The sequence below is a fragment of the Harpia harpyja genome, chromosome 8 (genome assembly GCF_026419915.1).
Source record: "Harpia harpyja isolate bHarHar1 chromosome 8, bHarHar1 primary haplotype, whole genome shotgun sequence".
Classification (NCBI taxonomy): domain Eukaryota; kingdom Metazoa; phylum Chordata; class Aves; order Accipitriformes; family Accipitridae; genus Harpia; species Harpia harpyja.
Window position 1 is genome coordinate 37,433,944 of NC_068947.1, and position 18,409 is coordinate 37,452,352.

General features: G+C 36.2%; 1 protein-coding gene across 9 annotated transcripts in view; it reads left to right on the top strand.

Annotated features, from left to right (window-relative positions):
- Positions 1-18,409, top strand: part of DCAF6 (DDB1 and CUL4 associated factor 6) — a 91,921-nt gene that overhangs the window by 44,259 nt on the left and 29,253 nt on the right. For 4 of the 9 annotated variants that reach the window (XM_052795220.1, XM_052795221.1, XM_052795222.1 and 1 more), the window contains exons 11-12: positions 4,316-4,483; positions 11,626-11,685. The exons of 1 other annotated variant lie outside the window; for it this stretch is intronic. In XM_052795220.1, coding sequence (XP_052651180.1) covers positions 4,316-4,483; positions 11,626-11,685 — 228 coding nt within the window. The remainder of the gene's footprint in view (positions 1-4,315; positions 4,484-11,625; positions 11,686-18,409) is intronic. 4 more of the 9 variants (XM_052795226.1, XM_052795228.1, XM_052795229.1 and 1 more) reach the window with 2 other exon arrangements.

Sequence of the window (18,409 nt, forward strand, 5' to 3'; positions counted from 1 at the left end):
GAGAGAGGGATTTCCCAGGGAAAAGTGTGCCATTCAGTGTACTGTGGCTGCTGCAGCCAAAATCTTTGGGACAGGTGAGAAATGATTTTGAAATTCATTAAATGTATCTTTCTCGTCCTTTCAAGCCTTGCAACTAGTCTGATACTTATTTAGAGGAAATAAACAGTGAGCAGAAGCATGACAGTACACACAGTCCAGATACTATTCCTAGAATAAGCTAGAAAATCTATTTAGTAGCAGAGGCTTTAGTCACCTTTTCTCTCTCTCTCTCTTTTTTTTTTTTTTTTTTTTTTTTTTAGTATTGGTGTCAGCTTGCTGCAATCTCAAGTTTTTCTCAATACACACACAACAAATTAAGGGGTCTACTCTAATTCAGTGTAACCCAATTTAGCTGCCACTATCTTTGGTACAGAGGGATAGCCACCAAAGAACACACATACCATTACCAAGGGTTCATTTTGATCTATTTATTTTTCAAAGTATATGGTATATTCTGGAGCTTACAGTGGCCAGGAGAGTATGTCAGATATTAAAAATAAATGCTTCAAGCTACATCATTGAAACCTTGTAGGCTGCATAATGATAATGTGCTAGAGAACATTTCTGGAATTATTATGCATTTTATGTCCTTCATTTTAAAGAATGTATGCTGACTAGAGAAACCGTTTTCTTCTTTTTCTCTGAATCTTTCTGAATTTCTAAGTAAAAGTTTATTCTGCTAGCATGAAGCTGAAGTTGTTATTTCTTCATCCAGCTCTTCTCTAAGAGCATTTCCTCTTTCCCAGTGTTACTTCGACTTAAGACTCCATATATTCAGTTTTGAAAGGGGTAGTGGTGGTTGTTTTGTTGACAGGCAGGAGATACTTTCTGATTTACTGTATAATGTTTGATAACTTCTTTGACTACATCTAAACAGGGTGTCAGATTGGCTGCTGATTCTTAAAAAAAAAAAAAAAAAAAAAAAAAATCACTGTCTCCCCACCCCCCATATTCTGAATCCACAGAAACAAACAAGCAAAACTTTATCTGGTATTCTTTATTGCTGTATGCAGATTTTAATTGTAGGACCAGCTGCCATCTTTAAATTGTCTACAGGACACCTGCAGGAGTAAACTTAGTAGTACTATATGTTTGCACACCTAGTAAGTGTCTTGTCTGGTTTGCACTGCTTTTAAGACAGTTAAGTTACTGTAAAACAAGTCTTTGGGTAACATGGGCAAGTTCAGGGAAAGGGGAAGCCCCTGGGCAGAAGGAGCAGGTCATGGCAGAGCAGTAGCAGTGGGTTTATGAATGGGTAGGCTTGAATGTGAATTTCCATTTTGCAATGTTTGTATACTTACGTAACCCATAAGGGTGCTCAGCTATGAGATTTTATTTACTCTCAGTCTCTAGTCTATAAATGTGAAAAGACTGCGCTCTGCATTAAGAACAGCATTCCCTGAGTTTGTTTAGTTGTGTTTAGAGGTGAATAAAACCTGCTGCTTTTTGGGGTGACAGGATAGGGAAAGTGATAATAGAAATAGCTTAAATACAGTGGGGTTGAGTAGGAAGACCAGATAGAGGTGTGTTGTAAAAGGTGGATGACTGGGGAACCATTTTGGAAAATGGAAGAAGGAAAGTGAGAGGCTTTCAGCCATCATTTTGCTTAAAGTGGTGGCAGATACAAGTTTGAATATTGTAGCAAAGAGTTAGCAAATGAAAAATATGTTTTGGGGTAATTATTTGTTTAGAATTGGAGCTTATAAACAGCTTTCCATAAATCATTTCTACAGGTTTCTGTACTGAACACAGGTGCCAGTGGTAACCCTGTCTTTGAAATAGCAATATCTTTGCATATGTATTATGATTCAAATATATTGTTGGTATGGTGTTCCAGAAAATATGCCACGTGGTGAGCATTTGAGCTTCTACATGTGACTGACTTCATTGCTTAATGTCTTAAAAAAAGTACACGTTCAAAATAGAGTCAGTACAAAAATGGTTCAGTGCTGGAGCTTGTTGGGATAAGTCTCCCTGTCAGAATGTATATTTTGGAAGAATACAGTTGGAACATTTGAGTAGGTTGCAAATAATCAAGATGATCAGCACAAAATCTCAGTAGCCTGTTCTTGTCAGTATGTTTGAATAATTTTTTTTATGAGACAGAACAATTGCTGGAGATTTTCATGCTTGTCACTGAGGAAAAAAAAATTTATTTTCTTGCCCTACTTGGCCCATTCAGTGGAAAGCATTCATTCAATTTTTACATGAGTTTTAAGATGCTGTAGTTTTAAGCCACAAATAAACATAAAATACAACAAACTGTAATATATAATAATGCTTTTTTCCCCATAAATAATATTCCAGACACACTTTGGTACCGGGGGTAGGGGTGGGGCGTAGGGGGCAATTGAGTAATTAGGACAAAGCTTAATCTTAATGTGTGTTATGACATAAGGTAACTTTGCTTTTAAATTTTGAATGGGAAAGTGGCAATAGCTGTTTTTTCTTTCCATTTCTTTTTCCTCACTCCATTTGCTGGCAAAATAAACATTTGCTTAGAGATTTTTGAAATGTGTTAAAAGGTGTTGTCGTTAAACATATTCAGGATAGTAGTTGCCTCTACATTTTGAATTGTAGTTCTTGTTACATCTTAAATTGTAACTGGCTCTGGACTGAGTAGAACTGAATCAGCAGCAAGTACTGAAAACTGCCATTTTAGACATCATTGAAATTTCCTTAAAAGCATTTTCTAGACTGTTTTTCCATAAATGTTCATGGCACATGAAAACCATTCGTAGCAGATCTCTTTGATGCTATATTCTTTTTAGGAAGTATATCTTTTTTCTTATACCTCATCAACCATAAACTGGCAGGATGTATTTCCCAGAAGTGGTATTAGACTGAAGACATTAGAGCTCATGACTATTTGATATTAACTGGTGCCTGCCACTAATTTTTGAATGATTGGATTATGTCTTTGGGTTTGTTTCTTTTTATGAAAGAAAATTTAAAATTTGCTTGCTTCACTGAGTGAATAAGAGTTACAGAATATTTGTAAAGCTTTTGCTTGCATGAAAGGTTATATGCCAATGTAATACTCTCTAGTATTTTAACATTTCATAGTACTGATTATTTTTTTTCTTTGCAGATTTCCTTACATCTACAAAATACTACAGAGTACCCTTGATATAAATACTTTCAGGATAGGTCTAGGCTAGCAGTTTACAGCAGAACTAGCTAGAGTATTTGATGTGAATATTTGAGTCTGAATTAGCTTCTCTACCCTACTATATTATAGATAAGAGTAGTTCAACAGTGGTTCACGTCAATGTTGTGCTTCCGCTATTGCTAATAAAGACACAGTCTGTGTTGTATGAGGAGAAGCACTTGCTATACAGCACTTGTGTAAGTGGAGGAAATCTGCAAAGAGCATGGAAAGAATAAAAAATTACTTGGATGCCTAGTTTTATAGCAGTTTGCAAAAAAATACGTTAATCAGACAGTGGACTGGTACGTGCCGAAATGGTATAACTGACAAATGAATAAAGACAGAGTGATGAAAACAATAAAGTTCTCTTCAGTTCTCTAAAGACAGAACTGAAAGAATAGCCTGTTAAGACAATGATACTAGGAATTGTTTATGATCCAATAAATTACTTTCTCTGTAGGACCACTTAACAGTGTTTTCAGACTTTGAATCCTCACCCACTGGGAATGTCTGAGATAAAAAAATGAGTTCATGGTGAAGTGTATTTTTTGGTTAGATGCTGTTCTGCCACCTATTTCCATAGTTCCAGTTTATTTTTTTCACGGGTTTATTTTGATCAAAATTGTACTAAATTTCACCCATCAGGAAGCTATCATATTCATTTTGAAAATTTACCTGTAGACCACAGTTGCACAATTTTACATCATGAATATTCTTATTTGTTATGTGTGTTAGGAACATGAAAATGAATACTTCTGTTGTTTGCTTTGTTTTGAATCAGTCAGGATCTATCTATTTTTGTTAAATAATTCTTTGCTAAATGGTTTAAGTGTTGGAGATGGGGTGGGGGGTGGATTGTATGATGTGAATCCTGAACTTTTAAGTCCTGTAATTCATGCATTTAGGAAGAGAAAAACAATTTCAATATTTTATTTTATATTTTCTGGATGTTAGTAAATGATTTACATAATTTCTTTTCACTATGATTACACTTAGTATCTGTTGCTTTTCTCTTTGGTCAGTCCCCCCACCCCTCCTCCCTGTTCTGTATATTGTATGTTCAATGCTTCTTTCTTTCTTTTACATACTTTTTTTTTTCTTTTTTCCCCTCTCCCTGTTCGTCAGAGTTAATGGGACCTGAGTTAGCTATAATCCGTAGGGGTCTACAGCGACTGAGGCTTAAGAAGGCAGAACAACAGAGACAGCGAGAGCTAGCTGAGGGTTCAGCGCCACAGTCGTCCTCCTCTGATCAGTCCTCCTCTAAGGGCTCCTCACAGGACCCTCAGACATCAGGTTGTCATTTGTCAAGGTTTCTTAAGCAGCTAACGTAGTTATAGTTTGTGCTGCTGTTGTTTGCTGAGATGCTTCTCTTCCAGAACAAGACAGTTAATGCATTTGCTGCTTGTCTTACCTTGCATGTGGTGGTGTTTATCATCACATGGTTAGGGAAAGAGTCATACTGACAGTTTTCATTTATCTAACATGTTTGGATTATATAGCTAAATGATACTGTATGGAGAAAGTTTCCTAGGTGCATGGTATCAGGTATGTGCAATGTTTGTTAGAGCAGTTGAGCGAGAAATTGCTGTGTCCTGAGTAGAGTGAGGTACTTACGCACTTGAAATTGCATTTTGGTGTTAATTGTATCCGAGAGTAATATTTAAGACTTGGCTTTGGTTTAGTATATGTTCTAATTCAGGGTAACAATTCAGTAAACCAGAATTTTGGCACTCTTAAATGCTATGGTTTTACAGTAAGTATAGTGAAAATACTTGTAACAAGCCTAAGTCCCCAGATATACTCTCCTTTTTTTGAACAGAGTGACTTTTTATTTCACCATCCTCTTCCTCTTGTCTTACTGAGATTAAAAATTATGACAAGAAATTCTTGGAAATGTTTGTAATGAGAAGAGACGTACTTGAGAAAGTTAGGGTAGAAGCATGCGTATGAATAAAGAGGTAAACCCTAAAGCACAAGCTTGAAGCAAACTTTTTCATGGCACCTTGTAAAAATGAGTGAGCTGCATGCTGTGTGAAAAATCAGCATATTTTGTGTTGAGAAGTAATGTCTAGCAATGTTTCTTCTATAGATAAATTTTGTGACAGTTGAGGTGTGGCTAAATTACTTAGAAGGATTGTGTCATAAATTCACAGCTTGACTTGCTACGGTTCAGTCTATTCGTTTCTCTGGAGCCTTGCAGAACAATTTGATACAACAGTGGCTAGTGATCTAGTTACAATATGTAGTTATTGAATTTTGAGTAACTTCCTACACTAGAAAATTCTACAGTGAGTTTTGAGAATGTTTGGAAACTAGTAAATCCTGGAGGGCTGTGTGCTTATCCTAGGGATGGTGGCCATAGGTGCCTGTTACCTGTAGGAGGAGAACAAGAAAAACAATGGTAGCAGTGTTCTTGTAGGTGGCTGCAGTTTCCTGCCAGGAAAAAAAAAAAAACAACTACCAAAAAGCTACCAATTTTTTTTCCGCAAACTGAACATCAGAATTTATTAACTCAAAGATATGTATTGATAGAGGCAAAACCATAGCTAACACAGTCTGTAGATCTTGATCTTCCATTTTCTTTTTGGAATGACTTAAAACCAATTTTTTAAATTAAATTGTTTCCCTTTGAGTTGAAGTTGAAAAAAGTTTCATTACAACCGTATCTGTAGAATTTTCGCCTTGAGGTATATCTGTGGATATTTTACTACCTCTGAAGCATATGTTGGTCAGGGTTTTGCTTGACACTGTCTCACCCATCTCTTTCTTAGTGCTCCTTTAAGGATGCAATGTAATTCTTTACTCCCAGTTGTTTGTGGTCAACACACTGTAGGATCCATACTGACACAAATTTGTAGCTTTAAGCTGAGTAATTGCTTTGACTGGCAGTCAGAGATGTATTGTAGTTAGTTTGGATCCCCCATCACTGCCTCTTGGAGTTTTGACTTCCCACACGCTTTGAATTTTAACGGAACTAATGGGAAGGTCAGATAGTTTTGTCTGAGATCACCAGGGAACCACAGAACACGTACATAGCCTTGGAGGAAACTAGTATTCAAATATTTACCTCATTCTTCATGTGATGACAGTGAATTTGCAAATTTAACCATTTTACTTAAGTAACTGCTTTGAAAGATAGATTCACTTAGCACTATGGAAACATTTATTTCTGGGGAGCAGGAGGGGTAACAGTTTTGCTACCTGACCTCCAACTCTTTAGGATGTATATCTTTTTGCTGTTTGGTCTGATTGGTGGAATTTGTTACCTTCAGCATTATAGACAGTAGAAGATTTAAAATGATGAATTCAAATTTAAGTATTTAATGTGTTTGGTCAATTATTCCTCAAGAAATTTGATAAAAGATTACATCACCTTTTCCTTTCTACTTGTATGTGTAAATACAAGAAATTCCTGCTGTGCTTCATCAGCTTCATTCATTGTATTCCTCCTTCTGTTATATTGGGAGGAAACAAATGAAACTTTTTATTGTGGAATCCAGATCACCCTTGTATTGTTTATTTACTTAAGATTTCTGCACTCTGGACATGGAAATATTCTCTGTATTTGCTCATTTCTTTTTCTGCAAGTTACTTTGTTTTATTCTCTTTTTCTGACCTCCCAAGACTTACTTTTGTAAGATGTGTATCTGCAATCTATTCCTTAGGAAAACCAGAGGTGCAGATTTTTGGTCTCTTGCTTCTCCATAGAGACAATTGTTTTCCAACCCTGTGGTAAGCTGACATTTCAGAAATGTGACAGGAGAAGTTCTTGGGGGTTTTTTGGGTTTCTTTAATAACAAATTCCCATACAGAGACAATCTCTCTCTTTTTTTCCTGCAAGATTGTCTTTGATGCTCTGTCTTGAGGCAGATGTTTAGTTTTCAGGCACATACTAGTTGTAAATTTTCAAACAAAAAATTACACCCCAAAATGTGTCTGCCACTATGTGAAATGGCATCATAGCCTCTGGCCCAGGGCTGCAAGTTCTCAATCCCTACTCTGGCAAAACTTGTATAATTTACACTTGCAATTTTGGGGGGAATTTGGTGTGAGACTAAGGCCATTTCTTCTGACCTGGATTTCATTCTTAATCATTATCTTTGCAATCACAGCTCAATTATAGTTGTAGACACAGGCTGGAGAAAAATACTCCAGCCATGTAAGAAATTACCAGTAGAAAATGTCAAGAGCTGAAAGCTTTTACAGGTTTAATAGAAAATTAGACTGTATGGTAGTTATTCTGTCTCCTAGTCTAAGGACTTGTAATAGTTACATGAGGATTCGTAAGCTGTATCTGTAATAGTTAAACTTCACTATTTACAAAAATATGGTCAAAAGTTTATGTTGTTGAATGCGAAAGTGAGTTAACTGAGTAATGATTCACAGTGGGCAGATGTGATGTTGAGGAAAAAGATACTTCATCCTCAGGTGGCAAAGAGACTTTGTTTTGGTGGATACCTCTCATAAGTATTGTGTAAATTTAGCAGAGTTTTAGAAGTAGTGTATGCTGTGTGTATCAGGTCTATTTTGTCTTCAAGCCTTTGCTTAGGTATTGAACAGATTCAGGTTTTTTAACTTTAATTAGGGAACTATGGTAAGTTGGTGTGTTTTTATTATATACTTTCTGCAACAAAGCCTAGTTTTGACTTAGATTTTTGTGGCATTTCATAACATTCAGATCCTTTGCAGTATTTAAACAACAGCATATATGTGCTATATGCAAACTACAAAGAAAGTAAACTTTTTAACCTGTTGTTATTGCTGCTCTGCCCAGTGCTGATATGCTGTATGCATCGCCATTACCTACATTACCCCTCTTTTTGAGAACTTTAAATGAATTGAATGCAATTTGAGAAGTTACAGAAACGTGAACCAGCTGATCTTGAAATGAAAAAGAAAAAATAAATGAGTATTACAGATCAGTGTGCATCAGGGGTTCCTGTAGTGGTCTCAGTGTGCATGATCTTACCCACAAAAATATGAAGTAATGTGAACCTTTCTTTTCTGAGGAAAAATTAATTTGATTTAGACTATTTATTGTGGAATAAAGATATATACATGTGCATGCTGACGTATTGCAGAACCACTGATGCACAGTGACTTGATTTTTTTTTTTTTTTAAACTTTGGTTGTTTCACAAGTCTATATGGTCAGTGTCTTTAAAACAGACCTTCATTTCTGTGTTAAAGCTTCCTGCGAAGAACAAGGGGCTGACTGCAGTTTTTATTATTAGGTTCTTTGTAAACACCCCGATGTAGAAATGTGTCTATCTGAAGTCTGAAATATGTCACTGAGAGCTTACTCACTGTGCAAAGCAATTATTCCTAGTTATTAAAACAAGTATTTAGTTTCTTAGATTGAGGTCCACTATATGTACCATGTATAGGACTTTAAAAACAGGTCTCACTGCTTCAGGCCTGACTCTCACACTGGAGCTGCTGTTATAGTGATATAAGGAAGAAATTTTTTTACCAAAACAGTAGAGGCAGCATGCTAATATTTTGATGAAGTCAGGTGCTGATTGCCCAAACTACAGGAAGATCCTTCAGCATATAACTGACTTTAAAATTATTTTCTATTTTCTGTTTGAGGTTCCCCAAATTTATGAATCTCCAGTTCCCTCTTTAAGTGGTGTTCCAGTTTAGAATGTACTGGTGACATTACAACCAGTGGTGAACTGCATTGGGATGTAGACTCAGCCTGTGAAGGCTCAGGTAAGAGTTTGGATTTTTGTTTGTTTTTTTAACTATATGGCACAGTTTTGGTAATACTTTTTTCAAAAGCTTTATCAGAAATTATGAAAGTACTTTTTCAGAATTTTTACAAAACAAAGCCATATATTAAAAAAAGAGGCATTTACCTGAACTTCTCTAGGCTGGTTTCATGGTCATGTTTATTTCCCTGCCTGAGGTGTGGGGTTCCAGACTGCAGTGCTACTTCAAGGGGTGCTGGTGATCTGTGGCTTCAGGGGACTTGAAAAAGGGGAAAAAAAAAAAGAGAGTTTGAAATTGCTACAAACTGAACTCTTTTGTTAACCATATTAATTGGAATATTTAGGCTGCTTCCTATGTGGTGTTTAAAAATTCTCATATTACAAGTGAAATGCATTCACAAAGTTGTAAGAAGACATCAAAATAATAATGAAATGTGGGAGATTTAAGCCTACACTGGCATGGACTACTACCTAGGAAACTTTTCATTTTCACTTACTGTGATTGAATGATGGACATGGTAAAACATACCTACTTTTTACTTACTGTTGTATAACCTGAGGTCTTAATAAAATGCAGAAGTGCTGATAAGAGTGGTAAATGTAACTTCTTGATTATAATTAAAATATGTTAGTTCAGTCATATTTCTCCTGTTTATCTTGGTCTGAATTAAAGAGCTGATGAGATTAGCTTTTCCAGCCAAGTAAAATGTTTGGCAGCATGATATGCCTTTTAAAGAAGGACATATAAGCTTACAGAAAGAATTGGAGTGCAAGAGGAGAGCGTGACTTAGAATCACTGTCTTCTGTCACTAGGCTTCTCAGTGTGCTGTCCAAGACTTCCCCTCTCTTTAGCACTTTTGATACAAGTTAATCCCAATCACAGGCTTCATAACTGTGAATCAGTGATCAAAGCCAGCCTGCCCTTGTGAGAGGCATACTGATTCCTGTGCTCAGTCAATTGCAATGCAAGTCGATCATCTTATGACATGGTGCATCTTTACACTAGCTTTTTGCTCTGATTTACATTCTAAGAAGTGGATTACTCCACCATTGAAAAAACTCTGCTGTAAATACTTTTCTTCTAAATTAGAAATTGTATGTAAAGCACACTTTAGTTTTGGAAAGTGAAATTAATGTTACAAGTCTCATACTTAAGAGCTACCTCTCATCTAAATCTAGATGACAAATTTGGTGATCTGGCTTAGGTGTGTTTGGTGCAAGGCATGGGCATGGCTGAACAAAGGTGAAGACAAAACAGGACCAATTTTATGTTCCCCAGTTATGGAAATAAAATATATATGCCCAGTTACCAAAACAAGCCAGCCTCCAAAACACACTGAGCTTGCCTCAGACTTTCCTGGGCTCTGTTCTTGACTCCTTCTCCCCTCCTCTACCTTATGTATCAGTGTAACGGAGGAACAGACTGTGATTCTTGCACCAATGACTGGGAATGAAGTATTATTTGAGGATATATATTTAAATCAGCTTTGCCAATTTAGCAGGTTTTATGGCTATACTACAAAATAGGTTATGCTGGTGATTCTGGCCCAAACCTGGAAGTGAACTTCCTGTAGAAGAGAGCGTATTATTTCATTGCTTTCCTTGTATACGATTTAAATTTATGTTAAAATTCCTTTAGCATGCTATGATGTTGGCAGACTATGACTGTTTATAATACAGGGTATTAAATCCTTTTAGCTTAGCATGAATTTGTTTATAACAGAAAATTAACAAATGGAACCAAGATATGGTAGCCTACCCAGTATCTTTGAAATGCTGCACTAATTTATATACATCAGCTCATCTTAAGATAATACAGAAGTAAGATCTAGTCTTCAGAGGTGACAAGGAAAGCAGACTCACAGAAGATACTGAACGTTGCATCTGTCATTTGTCTGCACAATGAATGCAGTGCTGGTGATAGTTATTAACTGGTAGTGTCCAGAGGAAAAAAAAACCACTTGACTGCTGGGCGTTCTTGTTTGGGTTTTTTTAATCATCATTATTTTTATTTTTATTTTTTTTTCTGTGATTAGATGAGGATTTTTATAAGACTTACTGGTGTGGTACTGTGATAAACTCATGAAGACATGTTCTCAGTCATCAGATGCCACAGAGGTATGGCACCTAGGAATGAAGAACTATTGAACTGTCATATGAGTGGGATGTATTTTGGTGGTGCCTTAATGTTTTAAAAACAGTCTATATGCTGTTATATATGTAAATGGTCTCATCTTTTACATTTTATGCTCATAGGTATAAATGTTGAAGATACTGGTATGCCATTGAGTATTTTATGTTGAAGTATAAATATTCTGAAATTTCCGTTTAGCACATGGTTTGAAATACTAGTGTCGTTTGGTAGTTGGAGCAAAGGCTTTAGGTTTAGGAGTCATGACTCTTCAGTGTTTTTGTGACGTGTTAGAAATTTGAAGAACGTAGTAAAATCTTAGGTAATGGACAGGAGTTTTTAATATCAACATGTCGGCAAGCTTCAGGCCGTTCAATGACTACCTAAAGAAATACATAATGATTTGAAACAAGTGGCTTTGCTTCTGTCATGCCTAGAAAATGCAATATGGCTGGCTGCTCATAAAACAAACCCAAAGCTTCCTTATGTTGCTGCTTTTTATTTTTTATTTTAAACTAACATATGATCGTGACATTGCTGTGCAGTTCTCTGCTGCTTATGTTTTAAGTTGAAATCTCGTTTTTGTTTCAGATTCTCCTTCTTCTGTGGTTAACAAACAGCTTGGATCCATGTCACTTGATGAGCAACAGGGTGCGTGTGACAGGAAATGCGCTATACCCAGCCATAGTTGATTGCAATGCTTCCTTTTAAAATTGCCTTTCATGATGATAAACAGTCTAAAAATGCTGTTCATCTATATAAAGTAGAATTCTGTAAGCAGATCTGCTGGAAACTCATTAATTATTTAATTCTCAATATGAGTAACAGAGTAAGGTTAATTGTTTTGAAAAGCCATCCTATGCTCAATTCTTAATACGTTCAATGTAGGTGCAATAAATGTCTTATGTACTCTATAGACATTTAGAATATTTTTTTAAATGCAAAGTAAAATTAATTGTTTAAAGTCTTTTTCTGAATGGTGGTTCTTGGATCAAAGTGCAAATACCAAGACTGAAGTAACTTTTAATCATATAATGCCAAATTAATTTATCTCACGCAAGAGAGATGTGCAGCTTTGTTATACTTGCACAGTTTGAGTAACTCAAGAGCACCTATTGCACTTAGGTGCATCTTACCTCTGTAACCCCTTGTCCTACACCCCTTCTGCTAAACAAGTACTAGTGTTTCTCTCTAGATGCCTGATGGGCTGGTGGTAGAAAGAACACTTGTGAGCTTTCTCTATGCCCATTATTCATCAGTCTTCAAATTGTGAGCAGTGAAGTGGGCCATATGTGACCCTATTCCAGCTGAACCAATGTCATCTGTAGTGAATATTTATGCCTGAATAATTAATGAGTGATAGATGGTAATTTAAAAATAGATTTCCATACACTCTGCATTATGCTTACTTCCATATCAAAGCCTCTGTAGAGATTCAATAGCTCAAATACCACAAAAGAGCTGGCTGTTTCATCTTGTTTCACATTCTAAACTAGAATGCCATTTTGAAATCCCATTTCTGAAAAATGGTCTGTTTGGCAACTGTTGAAATTATGGTTTATTTTAGGACGCCAGAACATGGGGGGGAAAAAAAATCAAGCTGTGTTTTATTTTGACAAAATAAATTCATTTTGTGGAATTACCTTTTGTGCTGAAATAGCCTTTAAACCTCAATGTGTGAATTTGCTAATTATTCATGGTGCAGTAGTCTACATCACTCCAATAGTCAGGTTTAGCTGGAAAACTTGCTTATAATTAGTGCCCAGGTTATGCTTTCTGTTACAAACTCAGAGTAAAGCATTATTTGATGAGAGTAGAATAAACTAGAATTAACATAGAGAGTCTATACGTTTACTGCAAAAATTTTGAAGAACTGATAAATTGTTCTGTGAAGTTGTGAATTAAGGCCATCTGATAACAAAGATAAACCCAGAAGTTTTCATCTCAGAATTTGGTTCCCAAATCTGCATCAGATTCCTCTTCAAGCTGGATCGGTTGCCTTAAAAACTTGTTTGTGTGTTACTGTTGTTAATTGCATAGTTGTAGTAGACCCATAGTTGTAGTAGACCCATAGTTGTAGTAGACCCATAGTTGTAGTAGACTCTTCAGAGTTTTTTTCTAATAATTTTTTCCTGCATTAAGAAATTACTTGAAGTAATGTGAAGAGGTTTCCTCTCACAAAAGCACTTCAGGCTTTTTAATATGCAAAAAAAACCCCCAAAGTACATTTGTTTACCTAGACTTTATTGGTAGACCAGTTCTCTGATTGTTTTAAGGCAATGTTTTTCTGTTGTGATGGTGAGGATCACCTGAAGAGACACAGAATGTTACTTCTGGTTTGAAAAACTAGGGATTTGGAAAAGGAGGTGATTTATTAGGAAATCTGTTGTCCAAATGATAACCAGAAAGAATAATTTGCTGAGATCCAGTTGGATTTTTGAAGTTAAACTGCATTAGTTTCACTTCATATTTGAACAGAAATCTCAAAAAAGTATAAGTAGCTAATGAAGGATGTCATATAATATTTTTTTTTTATATAGAAATGCTTTTTCTTTCTTATTCCTATCTTATCTTGTTACTGAATCAGCTGTCTTTTGTTGGACTAGTCTTTTTTGTTGGCATTTATGTTTTAAGACAATTTCTGGGTTTAAAGATCCTTTGATATGTATTACAAACATATAAATGTATAATACCATTATTCTGACAGTCCAGAAGAAGCTGTAAGTCATTCCTGTCTGTACAAAATGGTTTCAAATGGATTACAGTGATCTACGCTGGATTATTTTTTTTTACTGTGATTTTAATAATGGAGGGTGGCTGTTAGATTTAAAGGCAGTGTAAAGGCAATGTTATGCCTGTAAGGTACTGCCTGAATTGGTATGATTAAACAGGGAACCTGAAGCCAGAGAACTAGCTCGGTAACTTTTTGAAGTGTAAATGTGTGTATGCATGCCATACCATCTTAGTGCTGCTTCCTACATACACAGAAGCCATACTGATTACTGATATTTATAGATATTTGCAAGTTAGTGCGAGGGTTTAGTAATCCCTTATGGTGACGTCCAGATTGTTCAGTGCCACATTATAGATACTTGAGATGTGCCATGGTTTAACCCCAGCCAGCAACTAAGCACCACGCAGCCTCTCACTCACTCCCCCCACCTCCCACCCAGTGGGATGGGGGAGAGAATCAGAAGGAAAATGGTAAAACTTGTGGGTTGAGATAAGAACAGTTTAATAGAACAGAAAGGAAGAAACTAATAATGATAATAATAACAATAATAAAATGACAATACTAATAAAAGGATTGGAATATGCAAAACAAGTGATGTACAATGCAATTGCTTACTGCTCACCGACCGATGCCCAGTCAGTTCCCGAGCAGTGATCTGGCACCCCAGGCCAACTCCACCCAGTTTATATACTGGGCATGATGTCACATGGTATGGAATACCCCTTTGGCCAGTTTGGGTCAGCTGTCCTGGCCGTGTCCACTCCCAACTGCTTGTGCCCCTCCAGCCTTCTTGCTGGCTGGGCGTGAGAAGCTGAGCAATCCTTGACTTAGTCTAAACACTACTGAGCAACAACTGAAAATATCAGTGTGTTATCAACATTCTTCTCATAGTGAACCGAAGACATAGCACTATACCAGCTACTAGGAAGAAAATTAACTCTATCCCAGCTGAAACCAGGACAAGCTGGCTCAAAACAAGCTGGTATGGCAGCTATGGCAGAGTTACTTCCTCATAAACAGTACTGTAAGTCCTTGAAACTGTACTGGCATGTGTTGTGTCCCAACTATTAGCTCTGCCTCCCAGTCAGATGAACTGGTTGAGTGTTGGTATGCACATAGAGCTTTCCAGACTATAGTGAGCTCTCCAGGTACAAGCTCAAGAATTTCAGACCTGTGCTTCCTCGTTGTAAGGCACAGTGCTGTCTGTACTGCCTCCTTCGGTAAAGTGCAGTACTACATCTAATTCGTATAGGAATCATCTAGGCAAAGAAATTGTATGCCTTGGGCTATAGATTAGGCTGGTCCAAAGAATGATTTGATTTTTGGTCTTCCCTTAGACGTTATTGTGCCTTATACTGACTGGTATCAGTGTAACATTGTTCAGTTGGTATTCCTCACTAGATAAAGGAATCTCCACCCTTCCCTCTGAGTTCAGCTGCTTCTGATGCATTTTCATGTGTTAAACCTTCCCATGGAATTCCTATTTTCTGAAATACACCACTTATTTTCTCCTCTTTGGATCGATTTTTCTCCCTTCAGAAGTAACTCTCTTTGGTTTTCACCCAGAATATAACCCTATCTTCAGAATGTACAAAGCTGATTTTCTCATGAGATCTTGATTAGTGCTGGATAGGAATTATTTTGGAACTTTTTCATGAAAAGTCACCTATCCTCTTCTTGTGGGGTTGCCAATAGACTAGTGAATAGGGCAGCATTTGAGATGTGGGAAACTAGCTTGAAGTTCCTTACAATGTTAGTTTAACTAGGTAATGCAATCTGTAAACCTGTCTTTATGCACTTACCACTTCATAGTTGAGACCCAATCTTTGTGATGTTACACTTGCACAGGTTCATTTTCTAATGGAAAAAGTGTGTATGAGGGGTATTGCTTTCAGTTGTGGGATTTGGTTTTTTAAAAAATAAGGTTATGAATTTTGTCTTCAGTTTTAATGGTGGTAGTTTAAAAGTACCTTCCTCCTTTAGGCACCTGGAGAATGGACCATTTCATGGGAGTGTCTGTTCTAGGACAGGGTTGCTTATGACTGTAAGTTGTCAGTAGTATCTTTAAAGTATAATGTGTTTGGCTGTAAAATCTAAGTAAAGTTTCAAGGTATTTTTGAGGAATTTGGAATAGAGTTTAGTAAACGTTGACAAGCTACAACTTCCTCTTGGAGAAATTACTACCCTGCTAGAGCTTGTAGTCAGATTAATAGTTTTGGCAATAGTGCTATCCTAAATCACAGAAGCTGTACGACTTTTCCTCTTCCTTTCATTTTTTTATCAATGTGAAGTAGATCTGGCCTGATAGGATGAACCTAGTAGTGAAAGAGAACAGTGCTTTGTTCTGATCTAGTCAGTCTTTGGCAATCACATTGTTCTTGAAAACAAAGAGTTCACGACTTCTGGATTTTATGTGGCTTCTCTAAAAGAATGTTCAATTATGTACTAGGCAAAGCTTATTAGCTTTCTTCACAGAGGCTCCCATTCAGCTTTCATTAGTAGTGTAAGTTTAATATAAAATAGTGGACTACACAACTAATTCTGTGCAGTTTATTATTAGACTCTTGTCTCATCTGTCTTTTAAAAAGTTTCTTGTTCTTATTAGTGTTGATTTCATGCCCTAGAGCTAGTTTAAAGAAGAAACTGACCGAATCCAAATTGTATCTCATGTTGTTGTAGATTTAAGAAAAAGCTATTGCACAATATTGTTTAACAGCTATCTGTCTCCAGAAATCTGTAAAAATAATTTCTCAGTTAGTCAGTGCCCTCTTTGGATACATTTATAGCAATTCTTTCAGCTTTTTGAGTGTGAATAAATATGAGCATTGCTTCCACAGTAAGTCTAGTCAGAGGACAGTCTTTATGCATCTTGGTTAAATTTTTTGATGTTGAGATTTTAAGACAGAAAAGCACTGTTATGATAATATGATCGGAGCTTTATAACACAAGCCTAATATTAAATTAGGTTTGTTATAGGATAGTAATGTTTAGTTACTTTGGTCAGTAATGTTAATTAGTTTTGTGCTGAAGCAAATGTTGCATAGCAGTATCAAGTTAGAGTATAGTCATTGTTTTGTGGCTGTCTTGGACTATTCAAGGCAGTAAGTTGTCTTTCTTTATCTATCTGGGTTCCCGATTCAAAGATAATGTCTTGTCTGTACCTATTACAAGGGAGGTAAAAATTCTGCAACTATGTCATTTTTTATTCTTTCAGTGTCCAGCTCCTGATGACTTGTGCAGTATGTTGGAACGATCAGTATTTATACTTGCTTAGGAAGGGATGCTTAAAGTTTGAACATACCTTTATACTAAGAGACGCTTGCTCATAGGTTGCCAAAAAATAGAGAAAGCACCTGTTTAACTGAAAGAACATGTCATTTTTGTTCAAAATATCTATATATGCCACTATAAAATATTTTCTTACATTTGTTTCTTTCCTTAGTTTATTTCAGGAACTGGAAACCTTGCTTTTGATCAGTTTTATCCTTGCTCAACTCTAATAAAAGTGTAACTGGAACCTATTTTAGAGAGGCTATGAGCTTTTCTTTGCATAGAATGAAGCCCATGCCTTATGTATAATTAGGATCATAGTTGTAATTGGTTAATTCTCTTTCACATAAAAATATGTTAACTTTTCTTACAGGGTTTTTGTGTTTTGGTTTGTTGGGGGGTTTTTTTGTTTGTTTGTTTTAATTTCTCTTCAGAATATGTAGAAATACATATTTATAGTTCTTTGGAGTAGCTGATCACTGCACTGATCCTGTGAGTGGGCTTCTGTCTGTCAGCAGTTTAAAAATATGAGCACTGATCGTTAGGTTAAATTCTGATGTGCTATTTCATAGTTCCTATAACTTAACTGTATTTTTTAAAATAAATATCCTGTGGCAGTATTGTAGCCATTACTGTTTTAATAATAGCCTTTTTATAGTGGGGGAATTTGTAGGTTTGTGCTTGAATCAAACGTTAGATTTTAATTGATGTTTACCCAAAGATGATCTGAAGATTTTACTTTATTATAAATGTCAGTCTGCTGCCAATAATGCAAGTATACTTATAGTCAAATTGCTGTAGTCTATAAACCAAAGAAAATATGGCATGGTTTTGTCCAAACAGTCCTGAGTTAAAAAGCTCAGTATTCATGAAAAGCAATAGTACGTAGGCTACTTAGTGGTCATTTGAGTGGTGCCTAATACTAAGTAAACTCTCCCATCTGAGTTCTGAGAGAATGGCACCTTTAGTGAGGCTTAATCCGATGGTACTTTCCATTAACTTTTTAGTGTTGCCCAAGGCCAACTTCGGTATTAATGGCAATTTTGCCTTAATTTTACTCAAGGGTGGTGGGTAGGTGGATGTCATTGAGCAGTTCTGTTTTGAAGGAGCCCACTGAACATCCTTAAAATTATGTATGCAGGAGATATTTGGCAGACTTGCAGTGGTTTTCAATTTGATTCACTTCTGTTGCTTTTGGACATTGTGAATAGTTCATTTTGCAAGTACTCTCCTTCTGCTTGCAGTTATTATAATATGAAAGGCTTTTTTTAAACCCAAAGCTCTCAGAACATGAATTTACAGTGTTTTTATGACAACTAGCTGACAATTTACAGCTAGTCTAAGGATATTGGTAGTTGACTGGGTTCTAAG